This window comes from Danaus plexippus, chromosome 7 (assembly GCF_018135715.1).
Source record: "Danaus plexippus chromosome 7, MEX_DaPlex, whole genome shotgun sequence".
Taxonomy (NCBI): domain Eukaryota; kingdom Metazoa; phylum Arthropoda; class Insecta; order Lepidoptera; family Nymphalidae; genus Danaus; species Danaus plexippus.
Window position 1 is genome coordinate 4,766,307 of NC_083541.1, and position 25,661 is coordinate 4,791,967.

The 25,661-nt window shown below is 30.1% G+C and overlaps 1 protein-coding gene across 1 annotated transcript in view; it reads right to left on the reverse strand.

Moving 5' to 3' along the window:
- Positions 1 to 462: 462 nt before the first annotated feature.
- LOC116770544 (uncharacterized) overlaps positions 463 to 25,661 on the reverse strand; it is a 45,388-nt gene continuing 20,189 nt past the window's right edge. The window contains exons 6-17 of the mRNA XM_032662064.2: positions 17,609 to 17,870; positions 11,971 to 12,151; positions 7,488 to 7,632; positions 7,047 to 7,304; positions 6,540 to 6,669; positions 6,104 to 6,267; positions 5,603 to 5,834; positions 5,335 to 5,493; positions 5,099 to 5,250; positions 4,460 to 4,572; positions 4,084 to 4,266; positions 463 to 3,726 (exon numbers count right to left, since the gene is read on the reverse strand). Coding sequence (XP_032517955.2) covers positions 3,211 to 3,726; positions 4,084 to 4,266; positions 4,460 to 4,572; positions 5,099 to 5,250; positions 5,335 to 5,493; positions 5,603 to 5,834; positions 6,104 to 6,267; positions 6,540 to 6,669; positions 7,047 to 7,304; positions 7,488 to 7,632; positions 11,971 to 12,151; positions 17,609 to 17,870 — 2,495 coding nt within the window. The 3' untranslated portion in view covers positions 463 to 3,210. The remainder of the gene's footprint in view (positions 3,727 to 4,083; positions 4,267 to 4,459; positions 4,573 to 5,098; positions 5,251 to 5,334; positions 5,494 to 5,602; positions 5,835 to 6,103; positions 6,268 to 6,539; positions 6,670 to 7,046; positions 7,305 to 7,487; positions 7,633 to 11,970; positions 12,152 to 17,608; positions 17,871 to 25,661) is intronic.

Genomic DNA, 25,661 nt, shown 5'->3' on the forward strand with positions numbered 1-25,661 from the left:
TATGACGACATACTTCATATTTAATTATATCGGTAAATATTCTAAATGGGACCATTTAATTTTTATTTTTACAGCATATTTAAATAAGCATAAAACTTAAATATTTACTGATTTGTCCCCGAACTCTAGTTAAAATAAATAAAATGAAAGATATATCATTATTATAAATAAAATAAAAATATAAGTTTAAGGTTTTTGATTATCATAAAGAGGTTGAATCTCATTTCCAAACAATTATAATTGTTGATGTAATTATTCTAAAATTTATAAGGAAACAAAAATCAGGTGTCTGAAAGTTAAAAAAATGTGCATATTACATAATTCACAATAATATTTATTAAAACGGTATCGAAAAAGTCGGTCGTTTTTAAAATTCTTTTCGCTTTACTAGAACAACAAAATTGAGTTCCTTTTACAAAATGACCGTTTTAAAAATTAATATAAATTAAATAAAACAATCAATTACACAAAAAGTTTATTTACCACATAAAATTTTCTTAAATAATAATCTTGCTCAAGATAAAATAACAGATATACTTAGTAATAATTTGGTTTTTCTTTGAAGATTCCCATATTAATATAGTTTATAGCAACATCCACGGCCACAGGAAGGTAAAAACTTTGGAATAGAAAAGTTTATTTAACCATTTAAGAACCCGACACATTAAATATTTGGTGTTACTACAAATTAAAACCTATTTATACTAACATGAGTATTACTCATAGAGACTGTATTAAGCTTCACGCGACATTTAGAAGTTTAAAAATTATTTTTTATTACACAGAAGTATACAACATTTTAAATATAATCTCTTTATTCTTGTGCAATGAGCGCTAAAAGAAAATATTTTCTATTAAATAAAATGTATATAAACCAAACGAATATATGTAATTGTAATATAATTAGGTTGTTTAAATTTTTTTGTGCTTCAAACGTTCTCTATATTCTATAGATCTGTCCGAGACTAATAGTTAAGCTTTGAGCAACATTGCGTAAGTCGTAATAATACAATAGCAACACTCTTGTATATATATTCGGAATTTGTAATGATAAGGCTCAAAAGGACTCGTATCCAGAGCCGTAAAAACATTTACAAAAAAAAAAAAATATATATATATTCGGAAGTATAAAAATTACAGATAGTCAACTTTTTACAACTCTTACGTTACCAGAAATTTTACAGTAGTAAATTTTTTATCAGTTTATATTTATTAGACCCAATTTAATTAATGTTTTTTTAGCTTTCCTGTCCCAGAGCTTTGCTCTTTTGGTTGGAGCGTATTTAACTTGATAGAAGATATATATTCAAATATTTTAAGTTACTTGTCTGTGCACTGTTCCACAGTACAGTCTGACCTGGGAAAACGTGTCAGAGAAATGGGGCGAAGGGTTATACTACTTGGTTCATATTTTTTAAACAACATAAATAGTAGACCTTACTTGCAATGTCAAATGCACGAACAATTTTTCACACAACAAGCCGATTGTTTGGCGGGGAAATATATATTTTTTTAAAACCGCCCATAAAAACACTGGGGCGACTGAAAGTACTGTCGTTTCTTTGGGATTGCAGGGAATTAACATTACTTACGTCATTCTCATATATGATCTTTATGTCTACGGATTCTATTTGGCTATGAGGCATGTCTAAGAATGTAACAAAATAAAAAATACACCCTAACTCAAAATACAAATAATACATACATTATAACTCAGCAATCTAGTCATAAATAACAATTAAGGAATCAGCCATTGATAAAATTTTCTAGTTTCCACTTCAGTGTGTATGTCGTATAACTTAAACTAAAATGACATGGACTTGTTATTCTGTTATTCTTATCAAACAGTTCCATGACAAAAAGTTGAAAAAAATACACATTTGTTAGATAGTTAATAAGTTTTTACACAAATATTTTTTTGCTTACATTTAAGCCACGGATTATAGAATGAAACACCTATTATACCAGATACGGTATCGAACATATTCTTAAATACATTGTGTTATATATATTCATAGAAATTTTATACATCCATTATTATTTTATGAGACATAAACAACACATATATTTCCAGGTAACATTTTACGATAGAAAAGGTTCTTTTTATTTAGGGTTTTCACTTACGTTACAAGAAAGAATAGGTTTTAGAAGCATGTAACACACATATAATCTGCTACAATCTTTAGTGACATTTATTATTTTTTATTTGTTTTATATTATAACACCTTTTATAGATATCTAAAAGTAACATTGGATATATACATTGATTTTGACATTCATTCAAGGTAACACTACAATGTAGGCACACAAAGGTTTAATGGAATTTAAAGCTTCTTTTATAGAATAAAATATATGTAAGTTAATGTTATATAACGATACATTTTTTTTTAAATATATTTTGGGAATCACAGAAGAAGAGATCATTACATACAATCTATAACAGTGAAAATATTATGTAACGGTTATTTCGAAACAACATGATCTCTTTCATGGGATCGCTACACATTTTTTTCTACACAAACATTTTTTTTTAATTACTTTCTTTGAGTAAATACTTGTTACAAGCGTAACAATAGCTTCTAACATTTAGAATTCGATTACATCGGTTAGTATAATACCTCTACAATTTATCAGCAATCAGTCGTTTTTGCGTGCCAGTCTACAAGATATTCAGTGTCATGGATAGTTTTGAGGACTAACATATTAGAAGTATAAACAGCACAAAGATATTTCCAACGACTAAGTTGTGTAGTGAGCAAATGAATTCCGCTATAAAGTAAATAATAGGGCGGATATTTTTACTCATTTAGGTAATTTGTAAATATTTTAATAATTTTCCGATACGGCTATTTTATTCAAGGTATTGATCACAGAAGATTGTTTTGATTATAATTTTGTTAGATATATTATTAACAATTTTAGAACATCCAGTTTTTTTTTAACTCTCCAGGCTACGTTTTAGATCAAACTTTTGGTACCAAAAATAGAGATGATTATAATGAACACGTCTAAATGTAAAAAATATATAGGCATCAATGAACAACAACAAGGAATAGGTATTCGAGAAGTGTACAATTATTCTCGCACCTCTACTAAAGTATATGTATAACAATAATACTTTGAAGGCGTCTACATACCACAACGAGAAGAACCCAAACTGATCGCTCTTCATATTTATCTAATACACTGATAATCCTCACAGCTCCATGTTTATATACCGTAATCAAAACTTTCAAATTCGGAGAATCTCGAATCCTGTTTCTGTAGGCGTTGCTGGCAAGCCTCGATGTAGCTGTCCTGAATTCTGTACATTCCCGAGTTGGCTTGATACATCAACGTTTCGAGGATACGTTCATTTTTGATTGCTTTTGAGGGAAGAACCACTTTTATCAATTCTTGGGGTGAGATCCTGTATAATTTCAAATCTCTAGCTAATCGCTCCATTATACATTTGAACTCATTCTTGGCGTCAGTCTTGTTCGTAGACCTTGATTTGATTTTATTGCGAGCCCAACTAAGCATTGCTTCGAATTTTCTAACTTCTGGTACTTCCAGGTTCCTGCACATTATCATCTGTACCATCGATTCGGATAGGTTAAGAAACTCCGAAGTTTGGAAAAGAGCATATGCCCGTTGTTCTATAAATGCCAGAATCATATTGACCAGCTCAGAAGCTGATGTGTAACGCCAGTAGTAATTTTCCAACGAGATCAGCATGGTACAGACCTGAATAAAAAATATATAATCTTTACTATAAACGGTCAGAATGTCAGTCCTACTGGACTAGTTTAGATTGAGCTAAGTTGTCATGTATTAATGGCTCAAGTTCTCCCTTTTGAGGTGCAGTGCTATATTATTCAACAGATTTTCACTTGTCTGGTTGTCATAAGAAAACGGGCTTAATATGTTTGAAAAATTCTGATATATATTTTATGTATAACCCACTATAGATTTGACTAGGGATGTGAACCTAGCAATTACAAGTAATTTTTTAATGGAATAAGGTATCCATCAGCTTCATATATCCTTAAGGATTATTCTAGTGTTGATGTTATTTGACGAGTTTGAGGGGAAAAAATATACCACTTCAATCCTAAGGAACTGCTTGGCGTGATGGAAGCAAGCCTGCAGAAGTTCAGGCAGGTCGTAGTGTTCCGCAGCACAGATGAGTCCCGGTATGGAGGCGCAAGTGAGAGGACAGCTACCCGTGTGTAAGTAGTCCAGCAAGATCCGAAAGGTCTCAGGATCGAATTCGATTATTGAGAACTGAAAAATGGAAATGTGCGAATATGTATTGCTTAAATTGAAGACAATGACGAATTTGAATTTATATTTCAGATAGCTTTAGTTAATTATTCATTTTTGTTAATATCGTGATGAATAAATAAAGGCTAATCACCAAAGCGATATGCCTGGCATATAATGGTTTTTATAAATTCGATACTAAAAAATATCAAACCTCAGTTTGAGCAAGCTTTGCTCGGTCTACTTTTTGAGCATCAGCACACACTGAGAGACGTGGAACTGCCAAAGCTGCATTTTTTTCTTTGTCTTTGTCCTTACTTTCTTTATCTGTAATTTTTAAGGAAATGTGTCAGTGTTTGTAATTAATAACTATTTTTAGCAATATAAAAACGAATAAAATTGAGAAAGTATGCCGCAAACACGAATTACATAGTAGATAATTTTATATGGGTTTTCACATACAAACAACATTTTTGTGTTTATTTGCTCAAAATTGTTTTGACATTCAAAAGATAAGTAAAGAGTGATTAAATAGGATATGTATATGACAACTTTATGTTCAAAGCGGGTAGTAGGCACGCGATATTCTGCAAGTAGTAGTATTGAATCCTGCTAGTGTTAATCTATTTATTATTAAATATATGTATTGAATTCCTAATATAAGTATCGATTTCACAATTATCTCAACAGTAAAAAGCATCCATTTTATCATGAACATGCTATATATGATAAGTAATTATATTGTCTGTTATAAAGACTATACTATATTGTTCCCTCCCGGTGACGCTGTCAAAGGTACAGCTACAGTCAAGTCGAAACTAAAAAAAAAAACTATATTATGGCAAAAACGTACTTGAACAGTCTTGTGAGCTAGCCCATTTTTTCTTATCATCAACATTGAGTTGAGAATGTTGTTTCCTGATAGATCGACCCCATCCAGCTGTTATGGTGCCGAGGCGGGAGAAAGCACGTTTAACCATAGGAGAACTGGGAACGCTTTTGGGTCTGGAAAAATAATAAGATTTATTTTAAATTATATGATAAGATATCTATAACAATAAAAACATTTCGAGATGTCTATTTTTTTACCTTGGAGATTCAATGTCAGGTACTTGTAAGAAGTTGCTACTTTTTTGTCGCGGCGTGGGAGACAGAAGCGTGGGTGCGGGTCGAGCCAACAGTTCAGCTACCGGCACTTGAGGGGAGCCGAAACCAGTTTGTATGCCGTACAGCATTTCTTGGAATACCCTAGAAGTACATTCGAATTTGATTATCTTCGCAATATTTTAAATACCCATCATGCATTACCATTATTATTGTCTCTATAATTTACGAAAATCTAATATCCAAGATTTACCTGCTCCTCACACCTAGTATTGCACGGACACCGATAAATTTCGTTTTCTGTTTAGATTGCCCAACCATGAATACTACATCGAAAAGTTGTGCATTTTGAGCAGCATTTAGTTCACTGTTGAGGAAAACTCTTGTGAAATCTTTGGCCAGTTGGTCGTAGTCCTCGAACTGATCCCTAACGGAGTCTAACAATGGCGATGACGGTCGCATGTGACCAATTGGACGCCAAGATCCTGAAAAATGGAATATTATAAAAAATGCATGGACGCAATTAAAGTGATAAACTTTTCGTTAGGGGTTAGCTATGACTCGGAAAAAATGTGATGATATAATAAACCAGTGCTGTCAAATAAATGGCAATATTATAGATAGTAAGACTAATACGTTTTATATGTGAAAGGATACTATTACACCAATCTTAATGTTCTTATAGCACCTTTCCCTCAACAAAATAATGTTTCCATATCATTATTATAATATCATATGAATCTGATGGGTATACCTCGTCGGTAAGGCTTAGGGATCTGTCCAGTTTCTGCGTGATTCTGCAAATTGGCGACTATGTCTTCTAACATTTGGCTTCGAGTACGTTCCTGCATTCGAGCAAACTTAGGTGCTGAATACGAAGCTCGCTCACCATTTACAATTTTAGTAAGTAACCATTCTCTAAAAGTAAACAGAAAGAAAATTTACGCTTCGATAAAACTCTTTTAAATGATTTGAATTTAATTTAATTTACTATTTATCTGAGTAACGATCGATGTTTGAGTATAAGTTACGTTAATTTTTTAGATATAACATTTTGTAAAAAGTAACAACCAGTTTCGTTGTGTTACTCTGGAAATTAAGAAAAAAAATTCTACTTGCATCCTTAAACTTCTTTAGTATTTTTTTTATTAATACGCGTACTTGTTATTACTGAGTGTACTCGAATTTACCTGAACATAGGTCCTTTATCAAACACACTTTGCTCCCACAAGTAGGGCTTGTAAGCTCCCACCTCGTCTCGGGTCACGACCGACACTTCATATCTAGTGGGACGCCTTTTAATTTTAGCAGACACTCGCACTGCAATTTTTAAATAGTAGGGTTAAATCGTTAGAGACAGAACTTAACAACTTCACTTAGCAAAACAACTTGAGAAAATTGCTTATCTCTCCTCGTTACATTAACTGTGTACATTCCTAAAGAAGAGGTAATAAGTATCTGTATAGATTTAAAAGAAATATGTGGTGAATTTTTAAATAAATAAAACATCCTTCGTGTCATTGGGAAGAATCTTATCTTTAAATTCCGTCTTATTCCGCTCTTTACCAAATTGGGGATCAGTTTTGGATCATAAACCAAAAAAAAAATCGTTAAAATTTATGAAAATAAATATGTTGTCGAATTAAGAATCTTACCCTAATTAAAAGGCAGTTAAAAATTACAAAAAAATTGTTTACCTAAAATAAATGTGTGTAAGAAATGACTCTTTATGCAGGCTGGTGAAAAGGCTGTATTATCGGCTTCTAAGAATACGACACATACAATGTCATTTCCGATGTGACGTTTTCGTTGTAATTTCTGTGCGTCATGTTTCTCATACGGCAGAAGAGTTGAAACGTGAAACATGATCTCAATGCTCCTCCAGTTTGTGTAAACTGAATACAATCCTGTGAGATCGTGAACGGTATCAAGCCCGCCTTTGTATTTGTCGAATCCTGAAACCAAATATAATAATACCTTAGGCTGGACCTGCTTTCTATGTACGCCTAACTATATATTGACTCGATTTAATTGGTTACGACAAAGTCGGAATATAATACATTAAAATCAGACTTTATTTTTGGTTAACTTATTGGTTACAATGAGTAATAAATGGATTCGTGGATGACTTCCAATACCTTTAAGACGAACTTTTTCGCCGAGAACTTGTAAGAACTCTTCAAAAAGTGGTGAGTTCTCATTATTGTCCAAAATTTCTTCTTCGGTGTATTGATTTTCCTTCACATATATCACACCAACTTTCAGTTCTGATTTTATAAAAACCTGAATAAAAAAAAAACAGACCAGAAACTTAAAAAGTATACCAAAAAAATAGATCACGTTACATCAGAATTTGTGAATAAACCTAGAATAGTGTTCGGGGAAGCTATAACTCATTTTCTTTAATAACTTCGGATAATTTATTATTGAGATAGGGAGGCAATCTATTTCCGTATTAATGTCCTTGATCAACAAGTATATAACGAAACTCGGGGGATATTCCTATCCCTTATTCATTACCATAATAGAAAACGTAATCATTGCCATAATAGGGCAATCTATTCTTATATGACTTAGTTTTATAAATGTAAATATAAATACGAATTATATTGTAAATTTTTATGTTGTGAAACAATTTTATTTATCTTAACAAAACTCAATCATACTAATAGTAGAAATTTCGATGAAAATTTTGTTTAAAAAGATTATATACATAACTTTTTTTAATTTTATGAAATGCTTTTATAATTACTGTATTTTTTTGAATAAATATATATACCTATATATAGTAATATTACGTTCTAAGAAAGAAAATGGCACTGAAAAAACGCTTGAGTACTTTAATGGTAATAATTTGAGTAAAATATCCTAGAAGATAAGATTCATATGTTAGGCGAAAGTACTTACTAGACTCCGTAAAGTTACAAAATGGCTTCGTAATTTTGCGTATCTAGTCTCATGGATGTGTAATAATAATAACTTTATTATCAATGATTAGAGCAACATTTAAAGAAACACGAATGCAATAAATGAAAAATAAAATAAAATTCTTATATTAAGTAATTTCAACAAGGAAATTCACCGCAATAAAAATTGTTTGTTTATTTCATAAATCTGTGTTAAAATCAAGAAAACCTTAAGATTGAGAAATATGATAAAAAAAAGTTAAATTTAATCATGCCCGAAAAGCCTTCACAAGTTTGTGATGCCATTAGTCATCGTTAAGGTTGAAGGCAACCAATGAATCATTATCTGATAGATAATCTCGTGGTTACAACGCTTTATGTCCTTCCTTGAATATCAGGAAAATATTTTGATTTAATAAGTCTTTTTATGGATACTATATGTATTTATATGTATACACTTAAGATATTTATATTTTATGCGATATAAGCCATTTAAATTCTTTTGTATTTTTACAGAAAATTATATCAAGTCAGTTATGGAATAACCTCAATATTATTTTTTAGTCATATATATATGAAAATTTTAAGTCTTACCTTGCAACTATGCCGTGATATGTTGATCGATGAATCAAATTACAGATTATGAAGCTCAAGAATATTAGAAATATAAATTTTCATTTTAAGTTTTTAATGAAAATTATATAACAGATATATTAAGCGATGTTGTATACTATTGTTTAGTATATTAACAGAATCTTCCTATGTACAATAAAACAGACAGCATTAAACACGTTAACACTAAGTGTTTATAAAATCCTCGTCTCTTAAAACATTGATAATCGTATATTAAATAACGTTATTTTAATTTTATTTCATGATAATGGCCAAGAAAAATAATCCTAGAAAAAAATATACTAAACAATTATGGCCAGTAGTTTTTCGTGGAACTACAAAATTTTATTAAAATAAATTTTTTTTTATTCAATGATGATTTTATTAATTATATAAATTGATTACGAATGAAAATAATTTATCAAAAGTTATTTCATCATATTACATACATAGACGTTCAATCGATTATGTTCAGTTTTAGTTCCAAGTTTTAAACACTATTTAATAGATTGTTCAGATAATAAATGAATTAAGAATACTCAAGTACTTGGATTATTAACAGATCAATCTAACCTAAGTGGCTTCACTTATTTATTTCACTGTAAGATATATTATTCTTTGAATATCCCTTGAACAATGAGGGTAATAAATACGAATTAAAAACAGGAATAAATAACAGAAAACGTTATAGTCATCATTGATAAAAGACATTTTGTTATTTTACATAATAAGTACCAAAATGCAGCAAAAAACGTTACATTCGTACGGTTATAAGGTTTAAATTATGATTATTTTTTATTATTATTTGCAAGTCTTGCATATCTGATTACACTCATATACGGCGTGTTCAACAAATGAGGGTAGCTAGCAGTCTGATGAGAATACATTTTATGACCCTCCTCCCTAATAAAGCAAACATAAAAGTATTACTAGCTGTACCCTGGTACAATTTTTATGTGTTCTTTATTACTTTACTTATTTGGTCCACAACTTCGGTTATGTGAGTTATAAAGGAGAGAATGAAAATGTGTTTTTCATCACCAAGAAATTAAACGGAGACGAAGTTGTTTTATGACATAATTTCAATTTTTTTTTTTTACAATTTCAATGTTATTTTTCACAAATAGAAAATTTTAATAAATTTATTCTTGATGTCATAATAAATTGATTTGTCTATCCTGATAGAGTTTCTTCCAAAAGAAAAATTATTTAACTTATATTATGTATACATGTATTATGTGTGCGACAGTAATCTAGATAATTCATATGCAAAGCTTAGACACAAATAAGTTCTTAATGAGACGCTAAGTTTATATTTAATAGATGTGAATTAAGTGTTAGGCACAAATATGCTACCTGAATTAGATAAACTGTAATTTTATCATCGTGGCCTAAAATCATTACTAAATCTTTATTAACTTTCCATCCTAAATCAACTCTGACAAATTTTCTTTATACTTTCAATGTGGGATAAAAAAAATACGATTCAATGAGTACGGATTGAGGTCAATATGACACGAAATTATGAACTTATTCCAAAGGTTTTATGAGTGTTTACAAAAAAAATATCTATTATCAATTTTGGTACCACAAACACTCATATATAATATATAGTATATGAAGGAGAAAGAAATGCAATAAAAGAAACGTGCCTTATTTTTAGATTTCAATTAAGAGAAGTATGTTAGTGTGGGATAGTTGGGAAGCCTGGGCGGTGAACATCAGTATTCGCTTCTTCACTTACCCGTGACCATTAACTCAATTGGATTTGCAGCTCATTGCTTATATTGTTAGTTATTGATTGCTGTTATTTGAAACATTCATAAGAATTTGTATCCATGAGAAAATACTATATTAATTGATACATATACATCCAATACCTTGCATATCATTTTATAAATATACTCAAATATAATTATTAATGAATCCTCTAAGAAGAAATGTACAGACTACGTTGAATTCTATTTCCTGATTTAGAAGTATACGTTAGTAGTTAAAGGACTGCGTAATATATTATGTAATATCGCATATTCCTAGTGCTATATTCATAAAATCCATTTCACTGAATGCGAAATGTAAAGGACGGACAGCCGTTGTCTGCTTTCAGACGGAGTTTCAATGTATACCTCTGACGGGTCCTAATGAAAATTGGCAGTTCACTGGATCGAACAAACTTACCCCATGTGTTTTTGCCATTGTAAATTAAGCCCTATTATTATACACAATGGGCCTTCTTTTGTTAGTAGTGACACAATCGGATTTAAAATTAGCAGAGTAAATGCAGTTAAATTTCGGAATATTATTATACTTTAAAAAGAATGTCCGCGATAAGGCTTTTCCATTATTATCTTTATTACACTGGAGTATTTACTGTATGATTTATAACCTTTGCTTATTTCGTTTCCTCTTTCTAAAACTATAATATTGTATAAACACGAAGACGAATTAGATCAAACTATTCATAAATTCCACATTGTTCACTTAATGTAAGATCGATTGATGTTGAAAAGCAAACTTGGTGTCTCTAAGTTGTCTCTTGAAACTTGTCATTAGTTCATTGCCTTGATTAGTTGCAAGCTGGGAGGATACTTTACACTCAAGGGGGTAAGGGTGTTAACCCTCCGTTCTGTTTAATGTTTCACGACCGTGAGCGGTGGATCGTTTATTTCGTAATTGGAACTGAAAAAACAGCCCAAGCAACGTTTGTCCCTATTCTACTTTGTCGTGACTTTTGACCTCAGTATGCCTGAATGCTTAACGCGATAAGACACCGCCCCAGTTAAGGCTTCTTTATTTTATTGTAAACGATTTTATTCCTTTATTAATTATTTATACGCGTAGCTGGAAGATTCTCTCTAATGTAGTTGATTTTGTAGAATTGAATTACAATGCAATCGTATTCAGTCTTAAACACTTTTTTAAGCTGCATTTATTTTTATATATTTTATATAATGCTTTAATGTTTAGCTAACTATCCATTTAGCGCAATGTTATGTCTTATCTTTTTATTTAAAACATATGAGGCGCAAAAAATTATAAGAATTAAAACCATTAGACAAAATCACAAAATATGTATCTTATTTTTTTTGGTCCAATAACTTACTTGGTCCAATTTTAGTAGTTCCTCAGGGGTATCGGGCAGTTGTCCCAGCATGAGAGGTGGGTTGATATTGACCTCTTTGCCTAGAGATCTGACCACTTCTTCGCGATTGTAGCGGTCAGCGAAGACACAGGATGCGGGTATTAGGCCATGTACAGTATAGCTGATCGCTCGGACGAGAATCCTAATAGAAAATGTGGTAAAAAACAAGATGGTGAGTTATAAATGTATTACATAATATCATAAGATTTAAAAATGTATAAGGAATTAAGTAAAAAAATTATTTCATGAAGAATTTATTTTTAAAATTTTTATATTACCTATAATGCATCACAAAATTTACTTCTAAAATGTAAATTAAAGCTGCGGTTTTTCCTCAATTAGTACGTAATTTAATCCTAAATTGGGAAAGTTCGAATAGGATATTGTTTGTTTCTGTTAAAGCAACTGTTATTTAAAAGGTATAACATTGTAATCGGTTGAAATGGTATTGACACAGCTCCTAGCACCTTGAATGTTTATTAAAATTTGTTTGCCGAGTTTATCAAAAACGTGTTTGTGTTTATCTAATTTTGAGGTAAAATACAATCATACTTAGAGGTGAATGTAATATCTTATTTGAATGTCCATACCCTATAGAAATTGCTTTTGAGGTAATTTTGGATTGGAGTTTTGTTATCTTTAAAGAAATTTATTTATAATATAGACAATGGTCCAGAAACTTCCGATTGATTATAAGTAGCTGAGTCAGGTAGAAAATAATAATTTGTTACAAGTAGTTCACTCAAATGTATAGTCAAAATACTTCTTAGTGTTAAATAACGGAAATAAATCTCCTTTACATAAAATCTACTTGAAAAATAGAGATGCTTTAATTAAATTCCGTGTTTTAATATAGCATCTTAGTTTTCCTATGAAGAGAATAATGAAAATGCTTGCATTCTCTGTGAATATATCCAGAATATCCGCCAGCAATTCCTACGCGAACGGAGACATTTTTTTGTGACGTGTCCTGATTTCATGACGTCATACTAATCTTTATATAACCTTTAAAGCAACAAAAGCGTGTTTAATAGGACACAAATGTTAATTGTGTAATGTTAGTAAGGAATTTATCTGCTGCTATGTACACGTGGCAATACAGTCTCAGTATTTGCGTGGCGGCATTATTTATTCATCCCCCCTAATGTGAGAGAAACGTAAGTCCCAAAGCATAAGAGGGCTTTATAAGTCACATTAATGTAAAACACGCAGAACTTCCTTACAAATTCTCCTTTCGGAGACCGTCTCGTTAGAAGTTCAGGATGATGTTTGCGAGAAAATTACAATGAAAATTATTTATAATCTTACAAAGTATTTCTTTGAATATTTAAAGATTGATAAGCGATCAACTTTTAATATTATTTGATATAGTTGTTTAAAGGTTTCTATTCAACCTACTTAAATGAAACAATACTAAAATTCACGATACAGCCAGAAAAACACAATTAACAATGAACTCTTAATGAAAGTAAAAACATTTAAATTTCAATTCCCTTTTTTGGGCTGTATAATGTAAAGGGGTCACTGTTATGCGTGTTGCCAATGACAAATACATCACCAATAGAACTCGTGTCAGCCTTTATTTATTATAACTTCTAATTGAATATGATTTATAAGTTTATCTTTTATTAACATACTTTTAGTCTATATAAGATAAACGTTTTAAATTACGTTTTGTTAAAATTAAACCAAACCGTGGCTAAGATTTATTAATAATGTTTGGGAAGTTAAGTGTATTCTTGACTAGGATCCCCAGCGGATGCAACTGTGGGTCAACGTAATAACTTCAGAGCATGAAATAAATAAAATGATATGTAAATTAAACATATCGTATGGATCTTTTATTTTAATCTGCTAGTTATAACATTGTAAAAGATAAAAAGATTTTAACAAGAGAAAGAAATAATATAGTCAACCCACATACCTTACGATTGCTACATAAAAGTTATAATGTCTATTGTTATATAGACACAGGAGTATAGTTTTATTAAAGTTGTTCGTAGTATATTACTTGCTATTCTTAGCTTAAAATTCCCGGCGGAGTCACAACTACGAGTAAACGTATTGAATTGAGACCGAGTGAATTGTTACAGTTTAACTAAATACAGCAGCTACATAGTAAAAGTTATGAATTAGTAATATCAGCTTATTAAAGCTATAGAAAAGTAGTTATATGTAATTATTTTCATACTGTATTCATGTACGATTAAAAATATATGTTTGTATTAATTGTTAGAAGATGATATACAAACAATAGTGTAAATAGACAGTTAATGAAACTTGATATTAGTCTTGCAACCCAATCATTGTTATAATTACGAACATATACATGTATGTAACATTTCAATTAAACTATTGCGTAATTTATATTATAACATATATTAAAGTGAGATTGAATTTTCCAAGAGAGACTGTGATTACAACAAAGTTTCTGTTAAATTAATGTACATACTGCATTTTATAATATGTAATATTGGTTGACATTCACATTTGCTTTTAAAAAGTATATATGGAACATTTTAATAAAAAATGATTCATAACTTCGATGTAGGTTGCCCCAATAATGATACTTTTCATGATGATATTGAAAGGACAACAAATTGAAATGGAAATCTTATCAGATTCAAATCAACGAAAGGAAATGAGATGGTCGTCTCTGTGGCAGTAAAGTCGCAATGTGCCATTTAAGTGAATTTACAGGGACGTTTCATACCTTTCTTAATCAAAACTTTTAAATACTTTTTATTCCACATGACTTTTGAAAGTTAATATTAAAGAATTGTTTTTATAAATCAATATTATAAGTTTGATATTAAAAAACTTGCTACATCTGCGGGGAGGCAATTGAAAGTGCTAAGCATTGCTGGTGGGATGTAGGGTACTCCTGGATAGCGGTCAATACTCGCGTCGTCACGATAGGGTTTCAGAAATCATACGTGAAGCGGTTAGTCTATCGGTAGCAAGAGCGCAAAAAGAAATAACCACGAACCAACGATCAATAGGTTTTGTGAGAGAAGACACTAGGGCCACAAAATCAAACGTCAAGCCTTACTCTATTATTAAAGCGGCTTCTGATTGGACTTTAATGATGGACACGTATGAGAAGCAATATAAGATCCCAGAGGATATTTGTGCGTCGGCCTCCAAACCGGACATATTTTTATATTCGCGAATTTTAAAGCGCGTTATACTAATAGAGCTCACGGTTCCTTGGGAAACCAACATCCCCAAAGACCATGCCATCAAGGTCAACAAGTATTACGAGCTCACTAACGAACTCACTGAGAATATGTTCGTTGTAAATTTGTAGGCGGTAGAAGTAGGAGCGAGAGGTATAACAGCCAAATCTCTCTACAACCTGCTAAAAAACTTAGGCCTGCCAAGAACTAACATCAGTTCATTCTTGGAACGTGCGTCGAAGGCAGCCCTAGCAGGTTCGTTTCATATTTGGTTAGGTAGAGAGGGGAGCTTGGACAGTGGAGGTGAGCGTTTAACGCGCGTTAGATAGGGGCCCCTTAAACCTACATCTGGGTCGTAAGTCCCAGGCACTGTTGAAGCTCTCTCCCTGCAACGCGATGGACCCGGCACCCGCACGGTGAATCCATGGAATGCGAGGTTTCGTCTCTGGTAAGGCAACCAAAATGTAGTTTATGTTTGTAATTAAACACGAAATGGAGTGACGAAATTACTTTTAGGAGACAGTTTTATCTTACATTATATCGATGAGCTCATATTCTGTACATTAAATTATTAGCCGTTTATGTAATATATTTAAACATTTAAGTTATATTTGATATTAATATATTAAATGTTAAAAAAATATAAATACGATATCTTTATTTAAATAAACAAGTAAGAAATACTAATTGAATTTAAATATCGTTTTTATTTAAGGTAATAAGTGGTTTATTTATTTCGTATTGTATTTTTTGAATGATATGTTTATTTATTACATAAAATATCGCAATGTTTAAAATTAATTTAACAACTAATAACAGGTTATAAAACTGTATGAAAAAATTAAATTATTTTAAAATAGTGTTACCATATTGATAAAAAACAGCAAATCTCCCTATATTTTGTAATCGAATCCCATTTCAAAGGTTCTTATTTTTTTACCAGTTACGCAAATTTGATGGTGTGTGTTACATGTAAGTATAGATTTAGGTATGTTATGAATATTTATAAATAATGTCAATTATTTATTAAATGTCGATTTAAGCATTTTTTTTTAAAACTATAAGTTAAATTAAAATAATCCTTTAAAACTATTTTAAGTTTAAATAACAATCCCAAAAAAAATATTCTTTGGAAAATTCGTTAGCAGAAAATTTGGACTAAACGTCGGTGCTTATAATGTGTCACACAGTATGTCGCTTCTCAGAAACTTGACTAATATGGCATTTTAGATTGAGAGCATGTTATAAATGCTCGGAAGTGTTGCGATTAAGTGTAACCTTTACCTGGAAAACTATAGTGTCAGCTTTAGAAAGTAATGACGAACACGAATAATGACTTTAAGGACATAGAGTAAGGTATCAAACTGTCTAAAATATAATATAATGATATTTCATAAAATAAGTTTTGTATTTTTAGTTATTAACTAGCAGATCATAAATCTTGTTCGTAGATGACGAAGTTTTCTTTATTGAGGGCAGAAAAATCTACCCGTCACTCGTGGTCTTTAAGAAGTTTCGAATATATATATACATATAATTCGCTTATTTTATAAATGTATAGAATTTATGTATTAAATACGCTTATTTTAAAATAATTATAAAAAATGCGGGGCGCGTCTCTGTGAAGTCTTTATGCGGTGGAAACGAATATTATGGCTTAATAGGCTTAAACTTGACTAAGTTATGGCGACCTTAACTAGAGACTCTCAAAGAGAATAAGTTTATTTCTTGTTTTTGATCGTTTGGGTCTAGTGGTGAATAAGATAGGAAAGAAGATCACATGCTCTTATTAATGTATACAATTTTCCTCGTAACATGACGCTTTGCCCTGAAGGTCCAGCAAAGGAGACAAACACGAGCCAGGTAACCAGTATGTAGTTATAAATCAGCGCAGAATCCTAAAAGTTCTACTTTAGGATCACTTTTATGACAAAACTTAGAGGGCGGCATCTCTAATCATCTAGACGTTCATGATGCACTGATTGTAATACTCGACATCGAAATTCCCTAATCGTGCAGATGCAACCTTATCGGGCTAAAATTCTAAAAATGCACTGAACAAACATAACAACTTAATACATTTATATTATAGACAGCAATTTGATGCCGCACAATTTTAATATTATTGTTATTTCATTAGAAGTTGTTTAATTAAATTCCCTTCCTGTTGAAAGATGTATTTGGGAACATTTCAAATGTTCTCAATAAATATTCGAATGTAAAGCTATTCAGAGTAATGAAATTTTCAAACATTGCAATAATGTCGAATTAGTCTGTTAAATGATTACATTGCAGTGCATTCAGAGAACTCTCCTTTGAATCACTAATTGATATGTTTTGTTATTTGAATGTATGTGAAATAACACGTTTTATACATATATTTAAACATACATTAAAAAAATATAGAAATCATTTTATACCTGAATTGGTCTCTTGCATTAAGAGTTTCTTGCTTTATTGAAAGTATAACGGGGCCCAAGTCTTCGTCATTGGTGAAATAGTTCCAATGTTCAGTGCCGTAGAAGTATTTTTCGTAAGTTTCCTGTTCAACTGATGTAAGTTCGAAGCCACCAGCTCTTTCCCATTGTTCTTCGATAGCTGTTTTCTTCTTCGGCGTACTTCCACCGTTATCGCTGCTATCCTCTGCGGCTTCGTCCAAGGAACCCGATCTCCTACGTCGATCTGAGTAAAAATATGAACAAAATAAATAAAGTAATATGTACAAAATAAACATATGTTAATAAAAACAGCAAAGAATGCAAGTCACAAGTAAATTTTATATATTTTTTTAATAACTATTTTAAGTCTCTTCGGTGTCCCACGTAAGTTGCATGAAGATACGTTTATGCAAGAAATTTTAAGGTTGTATAATCATCATAATGGTAAATTTAGTGAAAATTCGGAAGATAAAATCCAGAAAAGAGGAAGAGTTTCGTGTAGAACAGAATACTACATTTTTTGGTGTCTAGATATGTGCATGTGTACATAGGTGTATATAGAGCATAGTGTACAACAAATTGATATAATACTGAAGCGTAATTTTAGCAGCACCTTCGAATTATATAATTGAATCACACCTACAGCTGGAGTTTAGTGCTATGCACTTAACATAATTATTATTTGACATACTTTAAACTGACAAGGATACAGCACAGATTAACACGGTTATGGTGTTACACTTGTGTCATAAATCACAATTAATATACCAAAAGCAATCACTTCTCATACCCGATTGCTTTCATACAAGACAAAAAGAAATTGTTATCAAGACTTTACGTAATTCCATTTCATATTTGAAATGAAATTTTGAAAACCAATATGAATTTGAATTTATTAAATCATGAAAAAATTTTATTTGCTAAATGTATGTATCAAATTTTTTGTACGCAAAAAGTAAATCGGGTATATGGCGTGTCATTCCCGGTTATTGAATTACCGAAACCGAATGTGAGCTTGTATTATAATATGACCTACATCCTATATAATTTGACACGCCAAGAGTTTTATGACATTTGTTTCATATACTTTTGGTGTGATGGAAAATGTATTTTTAATATCACCTGAAAATACTGTTTCCTGCGTATCATTTTGAGATCGATATAAAGGACATCGAGAGGAATTGAAATACATATTTTATTAATCGAAAGTTAGATAAACTAACGCACTATAATTATAAGTAAAGACATGTTATTGTTTTATACTGCCCCTGTTGAATCTGTAAGCCTTTTGTGAAAGCCATTATTTCGTGGATTGCTTTTGCAGTGATGCAGGTACGATGTTATCCGTCGGGTTAACTGTTAATTTAGAATCATAGTACCCATTTTATGTTCACAAATAAATTTTAACGTCAATCACCTTTCATAGCTGGCGGTATTGGTTGAAATTATAAATCCAACTACTTACATGCTTTTATATAACCTTTTTTTATAATTGAAAAATTGGAAACTTTCGTTTGCCGTTCAATGTATTATTATTTACATATTTACTATTCATATAAATTTTCCATGTATATTGTTTTATTAAAACTCTCAGATTTAGGTTCATATAAAATATCCGTGGATATTTATCGTTTTGTTTATATTTGAACTCATGATATTTATTTCGTCTATTGTTTTACTTATTTTAAACGTGAAAAATATAGTGTAATGATAAAACAGAGTTTGGGCAGTTAATCGATAATTTTGTACTAATATTGATAACACATTATTATAAAGATATTAAAAATATATTTAAAATATTTATTATAACAATGTAATAAGATGAAATCCCCTGATTTAAAACATGCGATATTTATAAGCCAGCAATATAATACTGTTCGCAATAAACTACCAATGTTCATTTTACGTATATTTTTTTTAATTTTTATATTCATAATTCGAGTAACACGATGGATTCCTCCAAAATACAGCTAGATTTTAATTAAAGAATATATACCTTACTTAAAATGTAATCAAATATTCTATTAGTGGAGTTAATCTCAAAAATATGCAAAACACTGTTAGCATTACACACATGTGTGTGGGTTGCTCGTGAGGTTTGTGCATAGAATGTGTGCAGGCTAAAGAGCTTTTGGATGGGTTTGTATGAACTTTCATAACAAAATCATTTTCAGCATCGGTTCGAGCAGTTTGTTGATTCATATATATATTGCTATAGTTATTTTGTTAAAGCGGGTTACTTTTGAGGCATTGTTTAACAACACGATGAAAACATGTATCAAGGATATGGAAAGCGCTATTCCTTAAAAAGGATTATGCTACTATATACACATAATATTTTCTAAACATTTATCCCCGCTGATTGAATCTGATGCTATACCCTTAGTGAATCTAAGAATCGCTTTGTTTAACTTCATTCCCTGAATCCATATTGGTTTTTGTACATTTCATTACTGTCGAGGTAAGAGAATTCTCACAAATAATATTTTCTATAATTCTTGGTAAAGGTCGAGGATATTATTACAAATGAATAAAAAAAAACTTTCAATACGGCTTCTGAAGCATTTATTGGAAAATGTAATTTAAAACTAAATATTCTATTAAAATGTACTTTATACTTTATGAAAGTAAATAATTCTGACTACTTTTAGAAATCACAAGTTCAACATATTCTTGTATTGCAAAATCGCGGAATATTCTAATAAATGCTAAAAGCTTTTTGTATGTTGGAGAAAATAGTTAATATTTCTAAGCACACGCCCACGTAAGGGCTACTTAAATCGCTTATCTTAGACGTTGAAAGACGTAGTAAGCTATTCGCACCTGAATTAACTTGAATGCGCTTAGTATTTTATTTATAAGGTTTAAAAAATCCATAGTTTTATAATCCTGTTGGCTTAGATCATCTAACTTAAACATAATACAGTTAAAATGATAATGTATCTGTTATAGACACAGCAGTTACTATTATTTATATAAACAAAAAGAAATAAATATAACGTCAGTATTTCATAAATTGGATTTTATATTTGATAGCACCATTATTGCAATTGGTAATGCCTCAAAACTTTTGAATGTTTATTCTGCGGAACTGACATCATGTCACCGTAAATTATTAAAAATGAGTCTTTCTCTCATGCGGAATTATTCGGTAAAATCAGGGTGACATTTTCCCTTTGTCACGTCGTAAAATAACCGACACAAATTTTGAGGCAAACAAATTTTGTCATTAGTAACTGTTATGCAACATTTTCCTTACGGAGTTACAAATTAAATATTATCAGAAAATATAATATATTGTAATCTAAAAATAAATTGAGATTTTAAAACTGCATTATATATTTCATTTTGTATATAAATTGAAAGAAGTTTTTTGCTATCCAAAGTCTACATCAGTTATTTAAAATAAAAAAGGTCGAACCATAAGCTGGCGGGAAATTGTCACGGGAAGGATTCTTTAGAACTCAACAACTTGAGATGAGAAATGAATATTTTATGTCCTTTGAATTGCTGCTAACGTACGTAGAAACGAGAGTACATCGACATTGCATTTTTATGTACAAAGAGAGGTCTTTTTCTAGTTAGTTATAAGTAGATAAATCTGGATTCTTATATTAAATAAACAATATAAAAATTGGAAAAATTGATAGAAAAAATCCGAAACCAATTATTTAATTTTATATTATTTAATTAAACAGACGGATATTTTGGTTTTTGTGTTTTTTATTTTAGTCAACGACAAGTCCTAAAGATTGCTATTTATTCTTTAAATTGGACCCAATAGTTTTTATGTGCTATAAAAACATTCTGGTCCATAATTTTAAATAAGTATTTGATTAAAAAACGAAGGTCTCATGCGACTAACGTAGAAAAAACTTAGAATACATCCAAGAGACCTCATTAACCTTTACGATCTGGGTAACAGTTCAGTCATGAAAATATCAGTATAAGTTGCGTCTTTGCCTCAATTTTAACCATACTAAAGTTAGTGCGCCGTCACCGAATCTTAATTCTTGCTACTTAGCAAATACGTTAAGCAATGACCTAAAAGCAAAAAAAACAGTAGCGTGGACTGGTGGATATACTCGTATGGAAGGTAATCAAAGCCGTACAGATATGTCTAATGCCTTTTGGATGAAGAATATATATAATATAAAAGTAAGAAGAATGAAGAGCACAAGAATTTCTCATTTGTAAATATTATTCAGCGTTGGTGTAAATTAAATTACTTCAACAATTCACCAACAAAATTAAAATAATGTATGCTGACTCCAACTGGTTTCAATTATTGTTACTCGTGTCCATAGGTTTTTAGATTAAATTTATTTAACTCTGTTGAATTAAAGAATATTTTTGATAAATATTTCGAAAAATCTTCTGAAGTTCCACATTTTGAGGAACTTATAATGAACATTTCCGTTTATTTCATACGTGCATATAATTTCTTGTTTAATATCCAGGGTTCTATCAGGTCAAAAGATAAGATCAATAAATACCTCGATGTAATCAGTTTGAAAGCCGTCACCGGGAAAATAGATCCGAACATTTTGTACAATAGTTAGGAAATGAAGTTGCTATATTAAACTACAACTATCTAGCTCGAGTCGTAACGATATTGACTTCGGGGGATACTCGAGGCTTTGTTTGTGAACTATTGTTACCCAGGTGTTCATTACTTGCTTCTAGTTAGTGAATATTATTAAAAAAAAATTAATAGACACTATAGTTTTTTCTTATTAATCATGGAAAACCACAATGAGACTGGTAAGCAGAGAGAAATGTTTGAAAAACATTTGCATATTGTGTAAGGAAACTTAAAACTAATTTTATTTAGACTCATAAAAATTCATTGTACTTGTTGCTCATTATTTTTCATTAATATATTATGTATAAATAAAAAAAATATTATAAACTTATCCAACTGAATACATGTAAAAGATCTTTAAGAGAATAAAACATGCATTTTAATCTTATAACATTTTAATACATCATCAGAATTCCAAACTTAACAGCTGTAAGATAGATTTATGCAAAAAATATAAATCAATAAGTGTGCTTTGAGTATTCAGAATAAGTAATTTCTCGATAGAAATGTTTGTGATGAAACAAGACTCTCTGAGGCGCCAAAGTTCTTCACCCTCAGATAATGAGCAATGAATTGAAAACGTGTATTGAATGTAATGGAATGGATGGGAGTATAATGATTGTAGAGGACCTTGTTTTAAAATGATTGATTATATGAAATACGTATAGTGTTTTAAACATCAATAAGTCCTGACATTCACGATGTGGGAGCTTATTAAAAAATGTATAATATGGTTAGTTTCTATTTTTAATTTTACAAAAAACACTGTAATTTACATAATAAAACTACATCAAATTTACGAAGAAATTTAGTGAAAAAGATACGTGTGTTGATTGATTTTTATAAGAATTGCTATCATTATTGTAACAATAAGAAAGATTTATGAATATTCTTAAGTAACATCCTTTCAGGAATATCAATGGAAAAGATTTAAAGAGAGATTTTTTTTTGTATTAACCTTATTATCGCAAATTACATTTTAGACTAACTTTCTTATAAAAGCGTTGTTAAATATCAATTCCTATGACAAATTTGGCCTCTACTAACACACTAACATCCCTTGAAACGCGTGTAACGTTTCATAACTGAACTTTTATAATTAATTTTATTAAAATCGGAAAACTTTTCCAGAATTTTCTCAGTAACTCAATAAGGTAGGAAATATATTTTTGGTGTTAAATTTCCACATAAAGAGTTTCGTAACTTATGTGTGATATTTTTTATATTAAATTGTATAGCTACTAATTGGAATCGATCAATTAGTTTAACAATGTTTCAAAATCGTTTTCAATTAAAGTATTTATAATAATATAATGTGGTAAAATTTTATAAAATTCTACAGAATAAGTATAAAAATAAGTGACATTATTTTAAAATATGATGGAAAAATATTTTGTATAGAGGGTTGTGATTTGTAATATTTTTATTAGTTAAAATTAAAAACATTTTTCTTAGTATATTCAGAATCTATGGAACAGGTGAGTTTAAATTTAAACCGGTAATATCGTGAATCACAACAAGAGAGTTTTGTGAAGGAATTTTCACACGAGTATGGCTCTTGAGGAAAAAATAAACTGTGAAAATCAAACAAAGAAGTGGCTTATTGTTAGAAAACAGATTGCTATGAAGCAGAAACCATAAAAAAAAAATATCATGAATAACAACTGTCATACTCTTAAATGTGTATTGGAGTCCGTTGGAAATAAATCATCAAGAAATTTGAAAAATCATTTGCCTTAAAGTATTTCAATAATTATAAATATATATGTAAGTATACTAAATATTTTCTTACTTTTCATGAAAACAATATATCATCACTAGGGACTACTATTTCGTATCTTATTTCGTGATTGATGCCTTCTGAACTTCTGACCATCTATCAGCTGTACACACATTGGGTTGGTATGTGTTAATTCTTATTTTACTCATTAAGAAGATCCCTTTAAAAAAAATTCTTTGAATCACAAAGACCAGTGTCTTTCTCATACTGCAGTCAGTATGAGAAAATTGAAGGGATTATTTTGAAGATTATTTATAGTTACCTTATCATATTAAAAATTATTATAATAAAATAACTATTATATTTAAGTTATTTCGTCTAAGTTATGCACCGTATATATTAGTAGCTTAGGTATTATTAATTTTTCTTATTTTATTTTACGAATTTTTATTTATGTTACACGTATGCCATTTGCCACATCATATTTCTGTATACGAAGTGAATATGATGAAAATAGTTTTGTAAATTAATTGAAATTGTAAATCTCAATATATATGTTTATATACAAAACATACATTATCATTAAGTAACAATAAATTGCTTTGGTGGTCATTCTTATATCACCGAGGTCATTAAGAAAGGGTAATCAAGATTCAAAAGGCGTAACATTAAGACTTGAATCACCAAATAGTAATTTAATCAATGTTATTTTTTTTTTTTGTTTCGTGTTATAAATTTGTTTAGACAAAATAGAAATTAGATGGCATTATATTCAAACAAATTTAAGAGAAGTTAAAAGCACTCAAAGGTAAAACCAACAAAATTAACAACGTTATAGTCTTTTGTGGTCGAAGAGGACTTTGGTTCACTTTTAATAGGCTTATTTAAGGAAAGCCTACCATTTATTGACGAAGCTATTCAGAAGCCTGGGTTGCTTACGCAGCACATTACATTAATAAAAATTACAAAAGCTACTTAAACATTGTTATCAATTGTTTTATTCGATTGAGCGTTTAGAGCTAACTTAAACATAGCTCTAAATAAAGAAGAAAGACGTGTTAATAAAGTATCACACTCATTTAAAGAACGTTTATCTGAACAAATGAATTCGAAAGTTATTTGTTTGGAATGACCTGAATGTTGTTGCTATTCCAATAACTCGTTTTTGTCTACAATCAATGTGAGCTTATTTTCAGAGGTAATTAAAGCTGCTGTTTAATAACATATACAGAGTTTAAATATCTGCATTTTCCCTGACCGTTGCTATTTCTATTGATTTATAATAAACATATGATTGGATAATTCATTTAATGAATGAACTGTTACGACAGTTATTTAAATGGAACATTTAGTCTTACTTGGAACAATTATCAATTCAATGAAGGGGTAAATAGAAAAATTCAATTACAGTGTACATCTGAGTCATTGGGAGCAAATTGAATTTGATTCAGTGACCAGTCACGCTACTGCCATAAGTCACCGACTCGGGAGTCATAAAAGGTATAATAATTTATTGCTCGTTGTATTCTATAGTTTGTTATTTTAGATTGGCTCTGTAATGAATTAAATGTTTATTGTCTTTTTTTTTATATATTTTTTTTGTGATTTGGTCAACCTTGTCACTAGCCAGTTACATTTGCAGCTAATCATTGTATTTCTAATTATCCGATGAAAATATTCATAGAAAATTTAAAATTGATTCTTTGATACAAACTACTAAAAGGATAAAA